General features: G+C 41.5%; 1 protein-coding gene across 1 annotated transcript in view; it reads left to right on the top strand.

Moving 5' to 3' along the window:
• Nucleotides 1–6,396, top strand: part of WWTR1 (WW domain containing transcription regulator 1) — a 137,358-nt gene extending 130,962 nt beyond the window's left edge. Inside the window, exon 7 of the mRNA XM_047875724.1 lies at nucleotides 2,976–6,396. Within this exon, the coding sequence (XP_047731680.1) occupies nucleotides 2,976–3,160 (185 nt within the window). The 3' untranslated portion in view covers nucleotides 3,161–6,396. The remainder of the gene's footprint in view (nucleotides 1–2,975) is intronic.
• The last annotated feature ends 18,636 nt before the right edge of the window (nucleotides 6,397–25,032 follow it).

Below are 25,032 nucleotides of genomic sequence, written 5' to 3'. Positions count from 1 at the left end.
CCCCTGTCTCTCCCACTTTTTAAATGTATAAAACGGCAAGGGCCAAAAATATCCCTCCGAGATTGCAAAGTTGGTCCAAAGAGAGTGATTTTAAAATTGTTAACCTTAGTGAAGGTTCTTATAACTAGTCTCCTCATGCTTTCCATGTCTGAGAAGAAAGGATAACAGAAATTCTTTAAAATAGATTGTGTTTGGCTAAAAGTAAAATGTATTATGATGACAACATTTTCATGGGAAATCAATAGAGATGAATGGTTTTAACTGGACATGAGGAAAAATGACACCCAGCATTTTAGATCAGATAGTTTTTCAGGGTAGATCATTTTTGTAAGCCTCGTTTCCATCTGTTACATTCCAGTGGGTAGTAAAAGTTATTTTGGGTTTTCTGTTCTATTTTGATACTGTTTTTCAATATCAGTAACACTATATTGAGGGCATGTCAAACGTGATTTAATTTTTCAAATTACTGCCTTTTGCAAAGAAAATCCTCTAAAATATTGCCAAGAGTCACTGATACTGTATGAGTTATAGAAGAGCCATTAAGCTTTACTATCACCAAAATGCAAGTTCTATTATGTTTCTCTCATCACTCAGAAAGATGTGATTTTTCTCCGTGGTAAATGCATATGGTTAGAATGAATTTTCTCCGGTTTTGCTCAGAATAGTGAAATTTCTGTGAACCCTTTCCAGAAAGGCTAATGTACTTACAAGACACAAAAGCTAATCTAACAAGTTTCTTACAAATGCTTCTGGGGTGGAAGCTGGCCTTAGTTAGCGATGCCCCTCAGTCTCTGAGGTCTATTTTATCCCTCCAGAATTGATCAGGGCTATTTGAATTAATCAGTTGTTCTGATATTGTGTTAGCAACAGTGACGGAGTTCCCAGGTTTTTCTTTCTCAGCTTAATCAATAGTTATTGTATGTGGGTATTTGTATAAGTTTGTATATATGAGTGATTCCTGGAACCGGACATTATATGGTGCTTTATTCCATTATGGGAAGAAGATACCTACAGCCCCAATTTCAGATGGATACACTGAGATTCAGACAAATTAAGTGTGTCTAAGGTCACACAGCTAAAAAGCTCAGTCCACTGTCACCAAGGTCAGTACATTTTCTCCTACAGTATTATTCATAAAGAACATGTGTCGTTCGTGTCATATCCCAGGCATCTCATTTTTCTAGAACAGCATTTTCTCAATTGTGTTCTGTGGACTCCAATTCCATTAGGATATAAATTCTGCCACAATAGGATTGGATGATTAAATGGGTTTATTAGGTAATAGTGGCCTAAACAAAATAAAACCAGTTTCTTTACAACAAGACTTCTCAGAACCTTAATATGCTCACGTGCAGTGTGACTCATACGCATTGTGAGAAAAGTAGATAGTTGTGGGGTGCCAGGTGTGTGTGTATGTGGAGGATGGGTGATCCTCAGGACTTACTTATTATTTTTTTATACAACATATTTTAAGAGACAATGGTAAGGTATGCAATAGACTGAAAAAAATACAGGTAATACATGCAGATCATGTCAACCAAACAAATTCCTCAAAATATTGTTATCAACCTTGTGCTCGCTTATATCATGGAACGTAGATCTTCTTGACAAACGTTTTTTAAATATGCAAGCAAAGAGAATTGTAAGCTGCTACGTAACTGGCAGGAGACAGAGAAAAAGGGTAAGAGAGAATTTATGAAGACAAGAAAACTCAGGACATATAATAATACAAGACAAAATCTAAATGGATATTAGACAGTGATGAAAGATATTATTATTGGGGCACCTGGGTGGCTCAGCTGGTCAAGCATCTGAGTTCGGCTCAGGTCATGACCTGGTGGGTCATGAGTTCGAGCCCCACGTCAGGCTCCATGTTGACAGCTCAGAGCCCGGAGCCTGCTTTGGACTCTGTGTCTCCCTTTCTCTCTGCCCCTACCCAGTACCACCTATGCTCTGTCGCTTTCTCTCTCTCAAAAATAAATAAAACATTTAAAAAAAAAGATATTATTATTGAGGATAAACTTGTTTTTCCTGTTTTAGAAAAAAATAGGGGTGCCTGGGTGGCTCAGTGCGTGAAATGTCCAATTCTTGGTTTTGGATCAAGTGTCATCTCACAGTTTGTGAGCTTGAGTGCCCTGTTGGGCTCTGCCCTGGCAGCACAGAGCCTGCTTGGGATCTTCCCTCTCCTTCTGTCTTGCAGAACTCACCTTATAAAATACTTTTAAAATGATCCCTAGACCCATCAATGAAGACAGCTTTTTAATAAGATGGTAAAAGGAAACTCCTCAGTACTGTCTTTGAGCATAAAGAGGGATGACGTGGATAAATATACGCTTACAATTAAACCCTTAGAATATAGCTCTGTAATAAGGTATTTATTACAGGGAGGGCCTATCTAGCCTTTCACAAAACAGCTCTTCATGTAGCTGTCATGGGAAGGTGCAGATCACAGGTCGGATCCACAGTGCCTTGCTATCTGCTGGGCTTATCCATCCTGCACACGTCTACCCAGGAGGGAAGGATTCACCCAGCACCTGCATCCCTCTACCCCGCCCCTTTTTTAATGTTTTTGTTTTTTTGTTTGTTGAGAGAGAGAGAGAGAGAGCACGAGCAGAGAAGGGACAGAGAGACAGAGGGAGACACAGAATCTGAAGCAGGCTCCAGGTTCTGAACTGTCAGCACAGAGCCCGACGTGGGGCTTGAGCCTACAAACCGCGAGATCACGACCTGAGCCCAAGTCGGACACTCAGCCGGCTGAGCCACCCAGGCACTCTCCATCTGCATATCTTCTGAGCGAGCACCCACAAACTCAGTTTCAGTAACGTGGCAGCTGACAATTTTCAGAGATGAACTGTTTTAGACCAGTAGCAGTATAATCTTCTGTTTCAATGTAAAGACTGTGTTAATGATATGAGAGCTGTCAGCTCTTCAAGAACTTAAAGGAATTAAAATGGTCACCTTTTATTCTGTTATAGGAGAAAACGCAGGACAGACACCCATGAACATCAATCCTCAGCAGACCCGTTTCCCCGATTTTCTTGATTGTCTTCCGGGAACAAACGTTGACCTAGGAACTTTGGAATCTGAAGATCTGATCCCCCTCTTCAATGATGTAGAGTCTGCTCTCAACAAAAGCGAGCCCTTTCTAACCTGGCTGTAATCAGTACCATTGTAACTTGGATGCAGCCGTGACCCGACATTTCCTGGGCCTCTTGGAAAAAGCAATGGAGCAGAGTAAGTCTGCAGGTATACCACTTTCTGCCTCCATGACTCAATGCTCCCTCCCTCCTTTCCATGTGGCCAGTTTAATCATCGCCTGGATTTGACAGTAACTCAAGTGAAACATAAATAAATAAATACTCTATTTTCATTTTCTGCAGGCCCGAATTCCTGTGAATCCGGGGCTGTGCAGAATTGTTTCTGCAGAATTGATTACACAGAATTGCTTCTCTGTTTTTCTATCTGCTGCCCCATGACTAAGCTTTAGGGGTGTTATTTGAAATTTATATGTCAATTGATTATAAGCCACAGAAAGCTGACCACAGGCAGTGACTTGTGACAGGCGGCTCGGTCCAGGAAATGTACATGAAATTAAACCCGATTTACAGTTTCAAAAACTGTACTGATGACAGTAGTACCAAATGCTTTAAAAAATTATTTAACTTGAGCTTTAAAAATCATTGTATTGATAGTAGATCTCTGCTGTATGGAATACAATGTAGTTTTGAATCCATGCTGGTCCTGATGGTTCTTTTACTCTGTATTTGCAAAGGCACACATGGTCTTTTGTACTTTGTCCTTTATCATTACTCTACTGCGTAGCGTCTAGACAACTTGTCCTTCTAGCAGGAGAGGAGCAGGAACGTGAGACCAGTTTGGTACTAATGATGAGCATTTATTAAACAAAACTTTTTTTAAATTACAGGTTGGATTTTTTTTAATTGCAGCTTAGAACTTGATGTTTCTTTTATACAGCACAATCATTTTGTAGCCGACGACAAAGGGCAGCCAAACGTTTTTGATAAATCAGTGGCAACTGTATTTTTGTCTTTTGAAAAGCTGTTCTGAAGACATCAGGACAACATACATAGCTTTCAAACTGATGGCACACACAGGAAACTGTCGCTTTTTAAATTCTGAAGGCTTATCAGTTTTGCTTTCAAGATTTCAAGTGTTTAAATAATCTTATCTATGAAACTGTTTGAAGGATGAAGCAGATCTCTGACTGACGTGTAAAAAAAAAATGCCCTCTGAGGGTGTATGGTGGAGACTTATGTTTCTGAATTCAGTAAAATTGATTCCTAAGTATGTTATCCTAACCCTGTTTGCTACAGTTGGTATAAAAAGGCATGAAATATGTACTCAATACCTCTTATGTAACCAAAAACATTTTTTATTAGCTTTTAAGGACTGAGAGAGAGCATCAGGTTCAGCCGGCACGTACCTCTGCCTGCATTGCTGATGAAGTCCTCGATTGTTTAATATTTTGAACTGACATTATTTATAATCTATGAATTTAATATCTTTTTTGAAAGACATTAATAATTCAGGTCTCTGAGAGGAACCTTCAATTCCCACGGGGGCTTATCTATTGGGGATCTTCCATAAGATCCTTTCCAATCTACCAGAATACAGACAGGCAGAATACATTTTATCTTGTTGGAAAGAAGGCAAGTGAAAAGGTCAGAGATGAAGTAGTAAAGTCACGGTATATAGTGGAAAGGACTAGATGTGAAATGGACATTGACAAGTGATGATACCCCAGAAGCAAGACAAGCAGGAGGTCAGAGAGGTGCCCCAAACGAACAAAGCAACAATTTTCTACTACAACTTTCATACCAGTAGACTCTGTTGTAGGAGAAAAGGCTTTGGTGCACTTTATGTGGAAGAAGGAGGGGAAGGGCTGGTGTTGCCCTGTCCACGATGCTGAGCGTGTCTGTGGACAAGAGCATAATGCCCGCTGTTGCTTCCGACACAATGAAGTGATTTCTTTTTCCCGAAGGACCCATGGTTTATGTTCTTCTGATTCCTTCTCTCTCTAAGCGCTCTGAGAGAGACGGGGGTAGATGTTTATGTTGCTACTAAATTGAAGGGAGCACTATTTCTATTTCTCTTTTGTGAGCAGTAAGAGTTGTACATTCTTTCTAAGAAAAACAAAAAACAAGGGACCTAACGAAACTGAGCAGTGTTACTGTATTTTTTAAAAATATTTTTATAGACTCATTTTCAGGTTATTAAGTATAAAAGAAACAGATACCCTCTTTTTTAAAGTAGTTAAAACATCGATGATTTGTATTATCAATTTTTAGAAGTAATTTCCTAGTAAGCTTGTGGCATTAGAAACTACTAGAAGAATTTTTCTTTAGTGAAATTAGTTGGAACATTTATTAATGAACATAACAAATATTTTTCCAGAACTAAATATGAACCGTGACTACGTGTTTACTTAATAGACAAAGCCAGATGTAATTTTTTGTTTTGTTTTTAAGGCCATAAAATATGGCCTTTGTTAAAGAACACTAAAGCTAGAAATCTAAACGTAAGAACAACTTTTTAAAGGGTATTTCCTATTATTGTAAGTGTTAAAATCCCTGCAGAATTCATGACAAGGTGCTATTTATATTTCTTATTATAAAAGAATGCCAGGATGTCTAGTCTTTTTAGTCCTAAATCAGCAAATTTCAACATTTCATCCAATACCTGTGCCACAGAAAAGGCATATTAACAATTGAAATGAAAAAATAATTTCAGAGATCTTTCTTCCCAGGTATTTTTTTTTTCCTGATAAAACACGTTTTCTTGAGGTAAATACATTGTCAAAACCTATTTGCAATTCTACTAAATCTAACTAATTGCTAGTGTTTCCCCATAGTATTCAGGATGTGAAAGGCCATTTCTTTCACTGATTGCCACATCAGGGAGGCAGGTTAAACGGAGTGGGACATTCAGTGTGTGGGGTGGGTGCTGTTGACCCCAGCGTGGTAGAAAAGCTCTCTGTAGAAGGTGAGAGAAGTGTTGCTGATTATAAGTTGTGTTCTCATGACATCGTTAGACAGTAACTTCTGAAAGTACAACTTTTCTGAAGAAAAAAAAATAAGCTGTTAAAAAAGGAAATTGTGGATTAATTTCACTGGGAAAATAGGCGATTGACAGAGACCGTTTCCCTAAAACACTACATCATTTATGTGCTAGTACTTTTAATTTCTTTTTTTTTTAAGAAAATTTACTTCTACATTTTGTAATACGACATATGTGTGTTTATTTTTAATTTAGAATGCGGTGCGTACGGAAGGTATGCAGCCAAATCAATCATATCAAACCATTTTACCTGGAGTTTGGTACTGGTTTTTACTTCTCTGATTCTGTATAAGAAAAATAAATACAACTCAATTTCCACTTGGAGCCTTTGTCTTTTCATTATTTGTGTGCGTTCCTTTTACTCAAGGCTTTGAGTGGTACTGAAGAAAAGCTTATGTAACCCTCCTGGCAGACAATGAAAGAAAAGAAAATTTTGTGGGCCAACATTGTTTTGGCTCAGATGTCTGGTCTTCGATATTCTAAATATCCACGGAATTCTGGTTCCCACTTTATGTGAAGCAATCCACTGAGATTTTTTAGTGTGTATGTAATTTATATGTTATATGTACAATTTATATATACATAAATACATAATTTTTAAAAAAGTACACTGCCCTTCTAACACCCTCACCGATTTGATTGAGATGTCAGAACCATAAGATGCTCAGGTAGCCTGGGTGGCTCAGTCAGTTAGGTGTCTGACCCTCGGTTTCGGCTCAGGTCGTGATCTCACAGTTTGGGAGACAGAGCCCCACCTCGGCCTCTGCCCTGGCAGCACAGAGTTTTCTTGGGATTCTTTCTCTCTCCTTTTCTCTCTCTGCCCCTCCCCTGCTTGCACACGTGGGTGTGTTCTCTCTCTCTCTCTCTCTCTCTCTCTCTCATAACGAATAAATAAACATAAAACAAAAAGTTGTCCTCGTGGAGCGAGTAGGGGTGGATATTTCAGGAAGAGGGAGAAAAAAAAAGAACTATAAGATTCTCAGTCTTTCCTGTGTTGTTAACAATATAGTGTGGCTTCTTGTTTCAAAACTAAAAGCAGCTTATCTGAGTGTGGGCTTGTGACAGTGTATTTTCTCTGTCCATTGAGTCCCTTGATTCTCACTATTGTAATAACTTTGTCCACTCCACAGAAACATTAGGGGACAGCACTCTCAGCAGAAGAATGTTTTCAAGCAGAAACTAACCAGCAGAAAGGAGAGATGGTGGTGGAAACAGCTTACCAACACTCCAGAGTCTTAAGTCTCATACATTCTTTTTTTAAAAATTAAAAAAAAATTTTTTTTAATTCCAGGACAATTAATATATGGTGCTGTATTAGTTTCAGGTGTACAATGTAGTGATTCAATAATTTTATACATTACTCAGTGTTCATCACAGTAAGTATACTCTTAGTTTTCTAAAATTTTTTTATGTTTATTTATTTTTGAAAGAGAGAGACAGAGCATGATAGGGGAGGGGCAGAGAGAGAGAAGGAGACACAGAATCCAAAGCAGGATCCAGGCTCTGAGCTGTCAGCACAGACCCTGACACGAGGCTTGAACCCCTGAACTGTGAGATCATGACCTGAGCTGAAGTCTGACACTCAACCTACTGAGCCACCCAGGCACCCCACGGTAAGTATACTGTTAATCCCCTTCACCCATTTCACCCATCCCCCCACCCACCTCCCCTCTGGTGACCATCAGTTTGTTCTCTAATAGTTAAGAGTCTGTTTTTTGGTTTGTCTCTTTTTTGGTGTATTAATTTCCACATATAAGTGAAATCATACTGTGTTTGTCTTTTTCTGACTTATGTCACTTAAAATGGGAAGATTTCATTCTTTTTTATGGCTGAGTAATATTCCAATTTGTGTGTGTGTGTGTGTGTGTGTGTGTGTGTGTGTGTGTGTGTATGTATCACCTTTTCTTCATCCATTCATCTACGGATGGACACTTGGGCTTCCATATCTTGGCTATTGTAAATAATGCTGCAATAAACATAGGGGTGCAAGTATCTTTTCACATTACTGTTTTCATATTCTTTGGGTAAATACCGAGTAGTGGAACTACTGGATCGTAAGGTAGTTCTATTTTTTTTTTCAACGTTTATTTTTTTGGGGGGACAGAGAGAGACAGAGCATGAACGGGGGAGGGGCAGAGAGAGAGGGAGACACAGAATCGGAAACAGGCTCCAGGCTCTGAGCCATCAGTCCAGAGCCTGACACGGGGCTCGAACTCCCGGACTGCGAGATCGTGACCTGGCTGAAGTCGGACGCTTAACCGACTGCGCCACCCAGGCACCCCGGTAGTTCTATTTTTAATTTTTTGAGGAACCTCCATAGTGTTTTCCACAGTGGCTGCACCAGTTTGCATTCCCACCAGCAATACACAAAGGTTCCTTTTCTCCACATCGTCACCAACACGTACTGTGTTGTTTTAGCCATTCTAACAGGTGTGAGATGATACTTTATGTGGTTCTGATTTGCATTTCATTGACAACTATTGATGTTGAACATTTTTTCATGTGTTTTTGGCCATCTGGATGTCTTCTTTGGAGAAATGTCTGTTCATGTGTTATGCTCATTTAAAAAAATATTTTTATAAATTTTTTTTTAAAGTTTATTTATTTATTTTGAGAGAGAGAGAGAGAGAGAGAGAGAGAGAGAGAGAGAGAGAGAAAGCACAACCAGAGGAGGGGCAGAGAGAGAGAAGGAGAGAATCCCAAGCAGGCTCCACACTATCAGCACAGAGCTGTAAATGGGGCTTGATCTCAAAAACTGCAAGATCACTACCAAGCTGAAACAAAGAGTTTGATGCTTAGCTGACTGAGCCACCCAGGCGCCCCATCTTCTGCTCATTTTAGTTGGATTGTTCATTTTTTTGGTGTGAGTTGTATAAGTTCTTTATTTTGGATACTAACCCTTTGTCAGATGTATCATCTGCCAGTATCTTCTCCCATCAGAAGGTTGTCTTAACTTTTGCTGGTTGTTTTCTTTACTGTGCAGGTCCTTTTTATTTTGATGTAGTTTCATGTATTCTTTTTAAAATTTTTTAAAGTTTATTTTTGAGAGAGAGAGAGAGAGAGAGAGAGAGAGAGAGAGAGAGAGAATGAGTGGGGGAACGGCAGAGAGAGGGAGACACAGAATCCGAGGCAGGCTCCAGGCTCTGAGCTGTCAGCACAGAGCCCAATGTGGGGCTTGAACCCATGAACTGTGATATCATGACCTGAGCTGAAGTTGGATGCTTAACCAACCGAGCCACCCAGGTGCCCTTCATGTATTCTTTTCAAAAATGTTATTTCAGGGGCACCTGGGTGGCTCAGTCGGTTAAGTGGCCGACTTTGGCTCAGGTCATGATCTCACAGCCCGTGAGTTCGAGCCCCGCGTCGGGCTCTGTGCTGACAGCTCAGAGCCTGGATCCTGTTTCGGATTCTGTGTCTCCCTCTCTGTGACCCTCCCCCGTTCATGCTCTGTCTCTCTCTGTCTCAAAAATAAATAAACGTTAAAAAAATTTTTTTTTAAAAAAAACGATATTTCATCACTTCTAAGGTAACATGCTCAATTTGAAAATGTTACAAGTACCAACATGTATAAAGTAAAAAAGTGAAATTTCTCTATCCCCCAAGTCCCACACTTTAAAAATTACCTAAGATCTTTTCCTATAATGTAGGTTGTATTTTTTTACCAAAAGAGAAACAATTATACATGCTGTTTTCAATCTTTCATTTTTTTTCTCTTAACAATAATAATGATATGACTAATAGTTATTGAGCATTTACTATGCACCAAGCGCTATGGAAAACACGTGATGTATATTACCTGATGTAATCCGCATGGTGACCCTATCATTTCATTAATATTATCCTCATTTTATGGATGAAGAAGTTGAGGTTTAGAGAGGTTAAGTCATTTGCATAGGGCTATACAGTAAGAACAAATACACCCAATGCTTCATGGGTATTTTTCCATACCAGTACACATAGTTGTATACTGGACTGTTTTTTTAAGTTTATTTATTTATTTTGGGGGGGGGGTGGCAAGAGAGAGGGAGAGAGAGAGAGAATCCCAAGCAGGCTCCATACTGTCAGCACAGAGCCCAATACAGGGCTAGATGCAGGGCTCCAACTGACGAACCATGAGATCATGGCCTAAGGAGAAATCAGTAGACGCGTAACCAACTGAACCACCCAGGCGCCTCAATATACTGGATTATTTTTAACAACAACTAATATTTTGTATGGGTGTCCCCTACTGCTAGCCAGTTGATTCTTTTTAGTTTTTGCATTTACAAGATAGTGCTGCAGTAAACAGCCTGTTCTTGTGTGAGTATGGCTGAAGGATAAATTAATAGGAAAGGAATGATTACATCATGTGATCTTAAACTTTATAGGTTCTGTCAAATATTTTTGAAAAAAAGGACTGTACCAATTTATACTTCCAGTAACAACAGACACAAAGGCCTGTCTCACCATTGCCAATCTGGAGCTGAATGTTGCCTTGTTTGTTTGTTTGTTTTCAAGATTGAGAAGTCTTCTTACAAACATGCAGTTTCAAAAATAAAAATTATCAGGGGTGCCTGGATGGCTCAGTTGGTTAAGCATCCAGCTCTTGATTTTGGCTCACGTCATGATCTCAAAGTTCGTAGGATCGAGCCCCACATTGGGCTCTGTGCTGACAGCACAGACCTGCTTGGGATTCTCTCTCTCCCTCTTTCCCTGCCCCTCTCACTCATGCTGTCTCTCTCTCTCTCTCAAAATAAAGAATAAATTTTAAATAAATAAAATTTAAAAAATAAAAAAATAATCAAATTTGATTAAAATATTAACATTTTCTGGTTTCTTTCCCACTATACATTCCATAAAATATTTGGGAAGATATGTAGAATATATAGAGTTCAAACATTGAATGAAAAATGTATTTTCTATTTTTATCAATAAGTATAATACAAAGTAGTCTTTTTTCTGGTTTTCTTCCAACTTTACTGAGATATATTTGACATATTATGTAAGTTCAAGGTGGACAATGTAGTGATTTTATGTATGTATGTGTTGGAAAATGATTACCACAGTAAGGTTAGTTAATACATGTGTCATTTCGCATACTTACAATTTCTTTTTTTGTGGTGAGAACTTTTTACTAACTCTTAAATCTGCAAATACCGTAGGTAGAAAACATCTTACTGTTACAATTTGTATCTCTCCCCCCCCCCCCCCGGAGTTTGTATTTCTTGAATTAATAGTGTAATTGCATGATATTTTCATATCATGTGATGTCAGCTCTCCACCCAGATCACCGTAGACTCCTTTTACTGTTTTATGCCTCCTATCCCCACCCTGATGCGTTTTTGCTTCCAACAGCTAACATCTGTGGCTCTTTTTAAAAGGATTGCAGTCACTTTGCCCCCACACATGCAGCGAGCTAGATGCATACGAATTTATATTTTGCAACAAGACCTTTAGCCAATGATAGGAGGCTATGTAACTTCTATTTCAAAGTGCCCCGTGGGATCAGGCAGAGACTGCCTTCTCTAGGACTTGGCCTGAGAGCACACTCTTGTTTGTCTCCTTCCCTTTCCTGTCCTGTTTCCCCACTCTCTTACCAGTTTCCCCTGTAAATACCCACTCCCTTGAAAAATTCTGTCTTGAGTAATGCTTCTTTAGTAAGTCACTTGTCCATGAGTCCTTGTATCAGGGTTTGCTTCAGAGAATGCGACCTAAGATACTATCTAGAACATACAACAAGCTCTTGCGTGTCAAATGAGAAAAACAGTCTAATAGAAACATGGGCCAAAGATATGAATTGAAAATGTATAGGATGGGAAACTGGGTGCTAAATAACTTGCCAACTTCATTACTAATCAGGAAAATGGAAATTAGATAGTAATGTTGTACCATTTCATTTCTAGCAAACTGCAAAATTGAAGACTGGTAACATGAAGCATCAGCTAGGATTTGGGGAAATGGGGACACTTAGTGCACTGTTGGTGGCAATGTAAATTGATAAAGGCATGAGGCTGGTCACTTGGTCTGTTTTACTGAACAACCACTATATATCTCCAGTCCCTAGGGCGATGCCCACATCATAGTGGATGCCCAGTAAATTTGTTGAGTGAGTTAATTTTTTGGCACATTGTATTCCCCAAGTAAGTGAATAGTTTCAGAGGTGACACGTGGGGAAGATGGGTTGCAAAATAGGAGGGAAGGGACTTTCTAGATGATTTAGTTGAGTAAACAAATCTGTCACCAATTGATGGGGTGACAGGCATTGCAGCCACACTAGCTCAGAACTGGGACTATATGTTTATAGTGTATCCAAGTTTCCATTTTTTTTTCTTTTAGGATTGCAATGTTAAAAATTCATGTATTTGTATTTCCAATTAAAAAATTGTAGCTGCCAAACTTAAGATTTTTTTTCCCTTTGGACACTGATTTTTAAAAATTATGATTAATATTGTGTGGATATCAAAGCTCCTAGGTATATAATTTACTTATCTTCTATTGAGAGCACATATGAAGGTATTGTACATGTAAGGTTAAAATCTAGAAAATTTATGATATCTGTCTTGCTGCCCAGAATAGTTAAATATATATAATGGATTAAAATGAATTTAGAATTAAGATCAGACACATTATGTCATGTTAGACTTTTTTGGATGAATTTCTAGTCACTGGAGTGAGATGGGTCTGTGAATTCTGGCCCTAAAACAGAATAGATTCATTCCAGGCATGCCTCAGAAGGTACATTCAGGTCCTCACAGCAGAACTCCTTAGAACTTTCTCTGGAATGCTCCCAAATTTCAAGATTCACAAAAACAATTAGCCAATGCATTTTATTTTTTCCCTGTCTCTGAAGGCTTTGAGAAACTGATCAAAGCTTTAGGTGTTCACAGTAAGATGCTCACACACACATTTTGCACTTAGTTCCAGATGGCTCATAGACTCACTGAAACCCTTCCACTGACCTTAGATTTTGCAGTTCTTCCCTGTAGGCTGTCTGTTGAAATAGGTCCCTTGTAGTAACTTAAAAGTGAGATGATAAAGCCTTAACTGTGGTTCACAGAGATACATAAGTTGTGTTTGGAAGTAATAATTTGCAGGGGTCACAGAGTTTACCATAAAGTTTTGTAGGTCCTAAATGGACTCTCCTGCTTGCAAGTCATTAGGTCATATTAATAATTGAACAAAGTGACACATGCCTCATACGTTTGCAGTTTGAGGACCAGAAGTAGGGTGACCAAGTGCCCTGGTTGGCCTGGGAAGAAAGGGTTTCCCAAGACTCAGGACTCTCAGTATTAAAATTGGGAAAATCCCAGCAAATTGAGAGAGTTGGGAAGGATGCATCTTGTACTCACTGGCAGGACTGGCTACATAATTTGTGGGACTCAGTGCAGAATGAAAATATGGGGCCCTTGCTCAAATGTATTAAGAATTGACATTAGAGCATTAAACTGTAGAGCTCCTACGAGGGTGGGGCCCTCTGTAATTGAAGAGTAAACATCCTGAAGCCAGCCCTGTTCACTGTAATCCTGCAGATCAAAGGATTTCCTGTGCTAGTATTTCTCTGTGTAAGAAAAAGAAAGAAGAGGCTGGCATAAAAAAGAAAAGAAGAACAGAAAGAAAGACATAATTACAAGAATTAAGGCGGGGAATTCTCAACATTTTCTTCTGAAATAGCCTTTCACCAAATCTTCCACATAGTCAGTTGTGTTTCCAGCAGTAGGAGAGAGTTAAGGTGGGTCTGAGGCCCTTGGTCCTAAGCCAGATTTGGTTTCTCCAAAGGATGCCAAAGAATGTAAGACTCTCAGGATCTTCTTTGATATCTCCCAATATTCTCAGGGCCACTAATATCAGATGACCAGCAAATACATATTGAACCCACTCTGTACTTGCTAAGCCCCTGCCATCCTGAAGGCACTAAATAAGCATCAGAAACATACGAAGATGAAGAAAACTTAACTCTCTCTCTAGATGAGCCATATATTTAGTCAGGGCCACATATTACAGGACAAAGAGTAATGGGAGCTCTGAATAGGGAAGGAAGAAAAGGAGTGAACAACCTCAAATAGGACATGGAGTGTGAACCTTAGCTTCTAGGAGATTCTCAGGCATTTCAGGAAAAGGAAACACCATATATGAAAGCCCAGAATTTTGAGAGCACGATGGTGAGAAGGCCCATGGCCCTGGAGGGACAGTATAGGAAGGCAGTGAGGCAGGAGGTAAGTAAAGAAACAAAATAGATGGAGATAGTCCTTGAAGGGGCTCCAAAGCTTTGTTCCAGAGTTACAGTTTAGCCTGAACAATGGAAGCCATGGGCAGGTTTCCAATAGTAGAGTGATTTAAGGAAAACATGCAGAAAAGTGAAGATGAACTGGAATAGAGAGAAGTTGGTGGCCCTCTCCAAGGACAAGGGCCTATTTGGCACTGTGAGGATAGAAAGAAATTGAGATCATGGTCTCTGCCTCCAAGAAGATAATATACTGCCATGTATTTAGCACCAAGTGCATGCCAACATACTTCAGGAGAGAGAGAGAGAGAGAGAGAGAGAGAGGGAGAGAGAGAGATCACTTGGGGCTTGCTGGTAGGATGAGGCAGAGCATTCTGGGGATATGGAGCTGGTAAACAGAGGCATGGAAGCACAAATGGAAGGAAAACAATGTATATTTTGACAACCTACTGTGTGCCAGGAACTAGACATCATTAGTTCCTCTGTGTGTGTATGTATGTGTTTACTGTAGTACCATTATACTTTTAGAGTCATTTAGGCTGAATTGACATCTTTTTAATATTAAGTCTTTCTATTCAATTCAATCTGTTTTCTTCACATCCTCAAAGAATGAGAGTTGAAGATGGGTAGACAAAAACCAAAGAAATAGACTCCCCTAAAACCTCAGTCTTGGAAGTCAGGCATTAGGGCCCTCCTGCTCTATCAGAAATGACAGATATATGCAGTTGACCCTTGAACAACACATGGGATTAGGGGTGACCCGCAGTGCAGTTAAAAATCGGCATAAAACTTTTGACTCCTCAAAACTTGCCTACTGTTGACCGGAAGGAAGCCTTACTGATAGCAAAAACAGTCAAGTAACACATATTTTGTATGTTATATGTATTATGTGCTGCATTCTTACAATAAAGAGAAAAGAAAACATTATTAAGAAAATCATAAGGAGGAGAAAATACATTTGCAATACTGTACTGTATTTATCTAAGAAAACCCACATATAAGTGGACCCATGTAGTTTGAACTTGTACTGTTCTAGGATCAACTGTAATTATAATCTCTGGAAATCCACTTAACCTTTCTGCGTATCATTTCTTAGTCTCCTTATCCATAAAATGCTTGCTTCCTCATGGCACTAAACCCTCCCATTCTAGAATCTTCCTTAGTGTATGAACAGATATTCCACATTGAGAGGTAGATGGATTTGTCACATACACAAACACACACTCTTTTTCTTACAGCATTTTTTTTCTTGAGACTCCAATCGTTAGACTGGAGGTTGAGAAACTGATATTTTAACTATGACTCTAATACGCAAAAGTGACATAATTTCAGCAAGCATGTTCATCACTGTCCAACTGAGGCCCTGACATTTCTATCACTGAGATTTAGGACTGTTTCAGAAAAAGGTCCCAACTCAACTCTCTCGCTTGGGTATTGATGATGTGACTAATTGGGCTGTAAGTGGAGAAAACGAATTTACAGGATTAGCAAATGATCAACAGTCAGTAATCTCTTACACTCTAGGAAGAGAATCCATTTATGGAATTAGCATGGAGTAAAATAAGAGTCTCAGAGAATGAGAAGAGGGAAACACTAATAGGGAAAATTGAGGTCTAGCACATTCCATGCAGCATTGCAAGTCCTGGAGAAGGTGGGTGTGTGAGCATTAAGAAAGGGCATGTGTGAGCAGTCCCCTTTACAAATTTGCCATGGGCTTCATTCCTCCAACCAGTTAAGTTCAATGCCATGCAGCTATTAATTAACACCATAGCCTTAGCCAAGTCTCTTACAGTTTTGAAACTTCAGTTTCTTTACATGTAAAATTGGCTATTGTAATAAAAAGAGGGGGGTACGGTGAGAGAGGGTGAAGATTAAGAAAAGTGACTTACATAGAACACCCATTCACGGGTGGTCATCAAATGTTCATTTCCTTCTTTTTTGTGAGCTTTTCCCTCTCTTCTTCCCCGGCCATATTTTTCTCCAGAGCACTTATCACCATATAACAGTAAGAGATAATTCACTTCCCCATGTTCCATGAGAACAGGGATTTTTGTTTGTTTTATGTCCGGCACCTTGAACAATGCCTGGTAGACGGTTCAAAACTATTTTCAAAATATTTGTTGAATGGATGAATTTGTGAGAATATTGTCTTTCACATTGCAACCCTTCCTTTGCACAGTGCCATCTTTGATTGGCTTTTCTGTTCACACGTCCAGGTCTTCAACTGATGAGGCTTTGGGAAAAGAATTCTTTACCGGGAGATATTTAGAAAGATGGCCAAACCTGTCTGCTGAGAAACTACCTGCTGAGTGAGCCAGTATGCTGAGCCGCCACTAGAGGGCAGCAGCTGGCTCTGCCAGGGTGTGGCGACCAGCCCCCTGGGCCCCTCACCTTGCAGACTGGGTAAGGGGTGGGGTCTCAGGGAGGGGGAAGTAGAAAGTTCCGGAGGCGGCCGAGGCTGATGTTTTTGTTTCCCTCTTTGCACTCACCTATATATCCCTTTGCCAAGGTCTGTGGCCTTTGGGTGAGAAAAGTTGTGTGGGTTTTTTGTTTTGTTTTGTTTTTTAAGAACAGAGCTAAAAAAAAAAAAAAGGGAAAAAAATTAAGGCAGTCTCAGAACAAGATTTATAGTGGACTCAGTGGATCACCTGCCTCAGAATATCCTCAGATGTCAGTGTTAAATGTGAATTTCTCTGACTTCCTGAATCTGAAGGAGGGTGAGGGCTGGGAATCTGCACTTATTTAACAAGCTTCCAGGTGATTCTGGCTCACTCTCACGTTTGATGACCACCACACCTGGTGAGTAGTCTCCAGACTTTTTATCATGAAGCACCAGTATATGCATTTTATGTGTTCATTTCTTTACTTATAAGTTAGTAATGCATAGATGATGGTTCTAATGTGTTGTGTATATTATAAAGCGTTCACAAAAGTAGAAAATTTGAAAGGATGAGAAATCATGCACATTCAAGTTTATGTATGAGCTTCCCACGCCACGTTTTGGATGAGAGGGTGAGGGTAATTCATGCAGGTGAAATGTTATTTAACTGATCCTCAGGGTGATTGTTATGGCACAACACTCATTCTCTCAAGTTTATGACTCCAACGTCAATGGGCATGAGACAGCATGATTTTCTGTAGAGGTTTTATTTCTGTTTCAGTAGTACCGCTGGGCATTCTCCCTCTGCTTCCCCACAAAATTCACACTTGGTGCTCAAGAAAGTTGTCATATTTACCCTCCTCCCCAACCTGATGTCCCGAGTGCAAATTCTAGGTGGGAAACCAAGTGTAGACTGGTCAGTGTGTTGGTATACAGCCCGGCAATGCCCAGGTAATACATACACACACATACACACACTCCTGAGGCTGCTTTCAGACTGGAAAGGCTGCAAAATTGTCTCCTAGGAAACCCTGCCTACAAAAAGTTTTAAAGTTAATGATTTGACTCTAAATCTGGCTCTTAACCTCTCTGGGGTCATGGGTCTCTTTGAGAATCTGATGACATCTATGAGCTTTCTCTCCAGGGCAGGGGAAAAAAATACTCATCCCACTACATGTACCATTTCAGAGGGCGTGAACACTTTGGGAGTTCTTGACGTGTGGAGTCTGAGCCAGCAACATCAACATTTCCTGGGAACTTACTTGAGCTGCCCCACGCCCAAACCTACTGAATCAGAAACTTTGGGGTGGGAATAAGCCCTCCAGGTATTTTTGATGAATACTCAAGTTTGAGAACACTCCAGAGCCGAAGTTCTCAAAGTGGCCTCCTTATTAGAATCACCTGGTGCTTTTTTTTTTTTTTTTTTAAAGGACTGATGCCTGGGCTCCAATCTCCTTTAATTAAATCAGCATCTCTGGAGGTGGATCCTGAACATAGGGATTTTTAAAAGCTCTCCAAAGGAGCTAAGCTCTGTGGACCAAGGTATTAATAACCCAGGCTACTTCTCACGATCCCCCAACTAGAGCCTAAAAGCACTAGAGAAGAACTTCGCCACAGCCTGACTCATCACTTTCACTTACACACTGAGAAGCTTTTCCAAGGCTGCACGGTTACTGAACGTCTAGGCAGCCAGTTCTCCCTCTTCCCCTGTCCCAGGAAGTGCCACACACTGCAATAGTGAACCCCAAACACTTCTGAAGAAGCCTGGCCAGCAAAGACACACGTATTTAAAAGTAGCCTAGACCGGGGCATTTTCAGCTACAGATCATTGACATCAGCTTCCAGTGGTTTTTCCTCTTTGGCTTAACTCTGCTGTTCATTGAACTCAGTTCAGTAAGCTTTCATCAGAAGAAGCTTAACCTTGATCTGGCCGGTGGAAAGCAGCAGAGCTGAAGTGGGGCGGTGGGACAGCCTTTCCGATGAGACTGGGACCTATGAGAAGAGAGGTGGGAGATGGGGTAGGAGAGCCTGCTTGGGGGAGGGGGAAGCCCAGGCCCTGGAGCCAGGAGTCCTGGGTTTAATGCCAGCTCTGTTACTGACTCACTCTATGACCCTGGGCTTCTTGCTCAGGCTCTTCATGCTTCAGTTTCTTCACTTCTCAGTAAGGGCGATAATAATAGCACAACTACCCCCATGGGTTGTGACTGCTGAAGGGGTTTGACGCATGTCGGGACTGATTTCCACATCAGACGGCATGCTCTGCAAGTGTAAGCTCGCCATGGGCGGCAGCAAAGTGACCGGGTAAGCCTCCTTGCTGCTGCATGGGAGGCCGAGAGCTTAGGAGCCTGCCTCTTCTTTCCTCTCCATTTTGAAACAAACCCGCCTCCTCATGATTCTTCTATACAGAGGGGATAACACCGTGGAGTAGAAATAATTGGGACATAAAAAGCATAGGAGTGAGCAAGGGACAGGGGCAGGGATGACCGTGTGTGGTTGCCTTTTATATAGGTGCTCTGAAAGCTTATATAAAAATGCTGATTTGGATTCTGATATTTTAATTGATTGCACTAATTCAGGTTAGCATGAATCGTATTTCATGCTATTTAATTGATTGCACTCTAAGGCTAGCATGAACAGTATAAGTGATGACATAAAAATGACAAAAGGCTAGTACTTTCAGTTCTATATAGGAATTTAATTTAGCAGAAGGAACCATCTTTCCCTGGATGCTGTGAGGAGAGTCAGTGAGGTTTGCAGCACAGTGCCTGAGAGTGGGACTCTTACCTTCCGATAGTTAGACTCTCTGGGTTTAGATCCTGGACTTTTCATTTGCTGTTTACGGGGCCCTGGAAAAGTTTATTTTTTCTAAGCCTTATTTTCCTCTTATGAGCAATGAGCTAATCATAGTTTCTATATCACAGGGTTGTGTCAGATGGAAAAAAAAAAACAGACTTAGATAAGGAAAAACTTTATTCCGAAGGACTATTGCAACACGAAAATCTCCAATCTCAGGAATCTGCGGGCGTCTCAAAAACAAACAGAAAAGGCTTTTTTTTTTTTTTTTTTTTTTTTTTTTTACACGGGTCGGGGTAAGCAGACCTTGGCAACAATGGGAAGTTGGGCAAGCTCATGGCATGCTCACTGGGGTCTGACAGGAAATGTGTCTCCCTGTGGTCAGCCGATTCCCTGGATAAACTAATAAAGGGACACTTTCGTGCTTGCTCGGGCGTGGGGGCAAGCAGAGTTCAGGGGCCTTCAGGGAGGAGAGGAGCCTCTCTAAAGCTGGGGGAAGACAAAGCAGCATTCATGTGAGGCATGCACAGTTGTGAGTACTTGGTCAGTTGTTTTGTGGACTCAGTGAAATTATGCATGTATATTACTCTGGGTGTTACCAAGAAATGCTGGGGTTATTTTATTATTATTATTATTCCAGATGCTTGATTCTCAAATGGTTGGGGGGAGCTTTTTCTTTGCCCTGAGCAGAATAATTCAGTCACACCGTCACGACAATGATAGCATCCATCCAGTGCACATTTCCTAGGTTCTAGGCCCAGGGTTGGGGAGAGGTCCAAACATGGATGAGATGAAGTTTCTGAGCTCAAGGGGTTCTCAGTCCAGAGGGAAAGAAGGAAATGTTATGTGGGGAAGGGCAGCCATTCTGACGTATACAGGATGCTATGGGAGAGTGTGAGGGGGCTGTCGATGAACTGGGGGGACTATCAGGAATGAAGAACCTGGACAACATGAGCCCTGAATGGTGTCTGGAAGGAGAAGAAGCTTTTACCCTGATGAACAGGAGGGAAAGAACATTCCCACGCACATGGGACAGCATACTCAAGAACAGGGTTTGAAAGAGTATATGGGGCCAAGGACAAGGATTCCCAGATCCTGGGCACAGCAATACTGGGTCTGGTGAGGCCAGTGGGAGCTGTGTGATGAAAGCCACTGAAAGGGCAGGGGCGTAGTAGGGGCTGCAGTTAGGACAGTCCTTGAGCGTCCTTCCTGTAGTTCTGTGTCTGCTTGATGCAGATGATGGCACTCTCTGACACCAGGGTTTCAAGAGAGCCATGCATGGAGGACTGGAAGAGTTCAGCCCAGAATTGTTGCTTTGAGATGCGAATGAAATGCTCAAGAACAGATATTTAGCAGGCAGGGCAGGGGTCTGGGCTGGAGATAAAGATACAGGAGTCATGAACGTAGTCATTAAAACCACAGCAGTGAAGGGCGCCTGGGTGGCTCTGTCGGTTAAGTGTCTGACTTTGGCTGAGGTCATGGTCTCGTGGTTCATGAGACCAAGCCCTGCATCAGGCTCTGTGCTGACAGCTCGGAGCGTGGAGCCTGCTTCGGATTCTGTGTCTCCCTCTCTCTCTACCCCTCCCCTGCTTGCACTCTGTCTCTCAAAAATAAATAAACATTAAAAAAAAAAAAACCCCACAGCAGCGAAGATCATCTGGGAGAGTATTTAGACCAAGAAAAGCAGTGCTCTGAAGTCAGAACTCAAACATTTAAGGAGCTGAGCACCTTCTTTTAAATGTATGTGTTGGGGCGCCTGGGTGGCTCAGTCGGTTGAGCGTCCGACTTCGGCTCAGGTCAGGATCTCGCGGTCCGTGGGTTCGAGCCCCGCGTCAGGCTTTGGGCTGATGGCTCGGAGCCTGGAGCCTGCTTCCGATTCTGTGTCTCCCTCTCTCTCTGCCCCTCCCCCGTTCATGCTCTGTCTCTCTCTGTCTCAAAAATAAATAAATGTTAAAAAAAAATTTTTTTTAAATAAATGCATGTGTGTCACTTTGGTGATAGGCAAATATTTCTTTATGCACATATGGGTGCCTTCAAGTACTAATTACTGAGCACTTTCACGGGTAAAACACCACGTTGGTTTCCAGGAAAAAGAACTAATGGTTCTTCTCCTCAAGCAGCACATGATCTAGACCAGTGATTCTCAACTGTGGATGAGTGTGTCCCCTAAAGGGGTATCTGGTGATATCTGGAGATATTTTTGCTTGTCAAACTGAAGAGAAGAGGTTGCTATTAGATCCCCTAGGGAGGGGTCAAGGAAGCCGTTAACATCGTATGGTGCTCAGGACTGCTCTCCCTACCTTGATAATCATCTGGTGCCAAATGTCAATTGGGTAGAGCCTGAGAAACTTTGATCCACGCTAAGAGATAGTATATGTACACACACAAGAAAACGAAAGAACCATTCCTCTCTCTAAACTGGTGATGGTGGCTTTGTAACATGTCAACTTGGCTAAGCCAAACTCCATTCCCCAAACTGCCTTTGTCTATGCTTCCTGTTAGAGGACACCCCGAGAACAACTCGGGCAAGCTTTGGAGGGCAGAGGGGAGGCAGCACCGTTTTGTAGCTCATCCACACCGTTGCCAGTCCACTGCCCCCTCTCACTGACACAGAGCAGCAACTGGGCCCTACGGCCGCCCTACAGGCTCCCCCAGGATCCCTTGCAGCTTCGCAGACCCCTGGGCCAGGTGGGGGGGTATTTAGCTCTGTGACAAAGGGCCCTGGCTTCTGCAGGACGCCCTTACCACCAAAGCCAGAGGCAACGAGAACTGACATGGGTTTTGTCTGTCCTTCTCGGCTTTAGCTCATGTGGGTTTCAGCTCATTCTCACTGTCTCATGTTCTGCATTCATCTCTTCTTCCTGCCGGCCTGCCCTGTGGACCTGAGCTCCAGCCTCAGACGTGAAGGCAACATGTTTTCAGACACTGCTAGCTAGCTCCCACAATTACCAAGGGCAAGTTCTTGTGTGTGTGTGTGTGTGTGTGTGTGTGTGTGTGTATGGCTGCATATATGTATATCGCTCCACTGACACAACAAATTTATTGATTGCGTACTAGGCACTGGAGGTGCAGACTTGAATCAGACACTGTCCTTGCCTCAAAGAATCTGTAGTCCAAAGAATAAAGAATTAAGTCATATATTTGTGAAATCAGCACAAAGTTGGCAACTCGCTGAAGAGAAACTTTTAGACAGTCTTATGACCAAATGTGTGTGTGTGTGTGTGTGTGTGTGTGTGTGTGTGTGTGTGTGTAGGAGGATCCACCAAGGAGGGGCCCATACATCTTTACCCTTTGTTTCCTGTCTCTTCCTATAAGCCCTCTAATCCATGGTAAGCTATTTTTTTTTAATTTTATGGTAATTGGAGTCAAAGAATGGCCTTTTGTGTGAAAACTTGTCAAAGAATTGTTTTAGCTCTTCACCTATATAGTAATGAGATCAGATTTGATGATGACTACAATTTCTTCATTTTTAAAGTTGTGAATCAGTGAAAACCACTAAATAAGGAATCAATTGCTCTTCTCTATATTTAAAAATTTGTTTTAATGTTTTATTTTTGAGAGAGAGAGAGAGAGAGAGAGAAAGAGAATCCAAAGCAGGCTCCAAGCTCTGAGCTATCAGCACAGAACCTGATGTGGGGCTTGAACTCAAGACCTGTGAGATCATGACCTCAGCTGAAGTCGGACGCTTAACCCACTGAGCCACCCAGGTGCCCCTACATTTTTTTTTTAAGTCTATTCATTTTGAGAGAGAGTGAGCACGAGTGAGGGAGAGGCAGAGAGAGAGAGAGGGAGAGAGAATCCCAGGCAGGCTCTGCACTCTTAGTGCAGAGCCTGATTCAGGGCTCAAACTCACAAACCATGAGATCATGACCTGAGCTGAAGTCGGATGCTTAACCGACTGAGTCACCCAGGCGCCCCTACATTTTTTTTTTGAGAGAAAGCGTGCACATGCATGCTCCCCCACAAGCAAGCTTGAGCAGGGGAGGGGCAGAGGAAGAGGGAGAGAAAATCTCAGGCAGGCCCCCCACTCAGCACAGAGCCCACCAACACAAGAGAGGCTGGATCCCAGGACCGTGATAATCATGATATGAGCCAAAATCAGGAGTCAGATGCTTAAGCAGCTGAACCCCCTAAGGTGCCCTTTTACATTCTTATTTCCTCATCAAATAACTTGGGTAGGGGAATCAGTCCTAATGGCCTGATGTCTCTGAACCTCTGGACCATAATTACCTATGTCACCCTTTATAGGATTTAGTACGTACTACACTGTATTAACATTAATCAGTAGAGGGTGAGTTCCTGGTGGGCTGCAATAGGGTCTGACTCATTTTCATCCTTGGTGCCTGTCAGTCTGTAGTCTAAGTCAACGGTTGCTCAAACTGGCTGGTTTTTAGCATCACCTGAAAGGCTTTTAACACTCAGTAATAGACAAAATATAGGCTTTTATGCCATATGCCTAGATTTTCAAATGCAGTAGATATAGGCTGGGGCTTAGGAATTGTAATTTCAGGACATTTTTTAAGTGATTCTGACAATCAAATTTGAGAACCAGTGTTCTACGCCGACTTGAAACTGTGTGTGTGTGTGATCTTAAAGCTTATTTACTTTGAGAGAGAGAACGCATACGTCGGGGGCAAAGAGAGAGGGAGAGAGAGAGAAACCCAAGCAGACTCCACACTGTCAGCGCAGAGCCTGATGTGCGACTCGAACTCACAAACCGTGAGATCATGACCTGAGCTGAAATCAAGAGTCAGACGCTTACCCAGCTGAGCCACCCAGGCACCCTTGGTGTAGGATCTTAAGTGCCTATCTGCTCGCCTTTCTTCCTTCTGCCTATAAATAGTACAAGGTGTGGTCTCTGATCTCAGAGTTCTCACTGTAGCGAGGGCAAAATCAGAGTGTGTAAGCTCCATGTCTCCAGTGCCCTATGGGCAACACTGAGTGGGAAATTGTTAATTGCTTTACTGATGACTGTGGCAAACCTAGGTTCAGTGTGCCTAGCCTACATAGTGTAGCCTAAGAGCCTGGCAGGTACAGAAGTGAGACTCTGGCTTGTACCTCTTCTGAGACACTTTTTACTGTACATCAGTCATGTTGACAATCCCACAGGCCTCCTTGTTTCATTCACCCTGGGGGAGCTTCCAAATTTCTTGGATGGTTGGTTGCCTTTCAGCAGTGCTTTTGCAGCTGGGGAAACTGAGACTTAAGAAATAACTTTCCCAGGATTCCCAAGCTGGTGTGGTGGAGAGCAAATCAACAGAATGGATTTGACTGATGGTGCCTGATTCATAAAACCAAAGTTAATCTCGTAATATAACACATAGAATTAATAATACCTATTACCTTCATCCTGGTTATACGCTGACAAAATTATTACCCAAGTCAACTTTTCTAAAACATTGTTTTTTGTTGGATCAAAAGAAGCCATTTGCAGAAAAGATGAAGAAGGCATAGTATTCATTCAGTCTTTCCCTCTCCTTCCCAAACACACACAATCTTTATTATATTACCTCTGAATTATGATTTAATTTAATATACATAAGAAAAATCAAAGACTAGATACAGGTGATTCAAATATGTT

Source organism: Prionailurus viverrinus, chromosome C2, assembly GCF_022837055.1.
Source record: "Prionailurus viverrinus isolate Anna chromosome C2, UM_Priviv_1.0, whole genome shotgun sequence".
Taxonomy (NCBI): domain Eukaryota; kingdom Metazoa; phylum Chordata; class Mammalia; order Carnivora; family Felidae; genus Prionailurus; species Prionailurus viverrinus.
The sequence above is the reverse complement of the archived record's forward strand: the minus strand, read 5'-3'. Positions and strand labels throughout refer to the sequence as shown.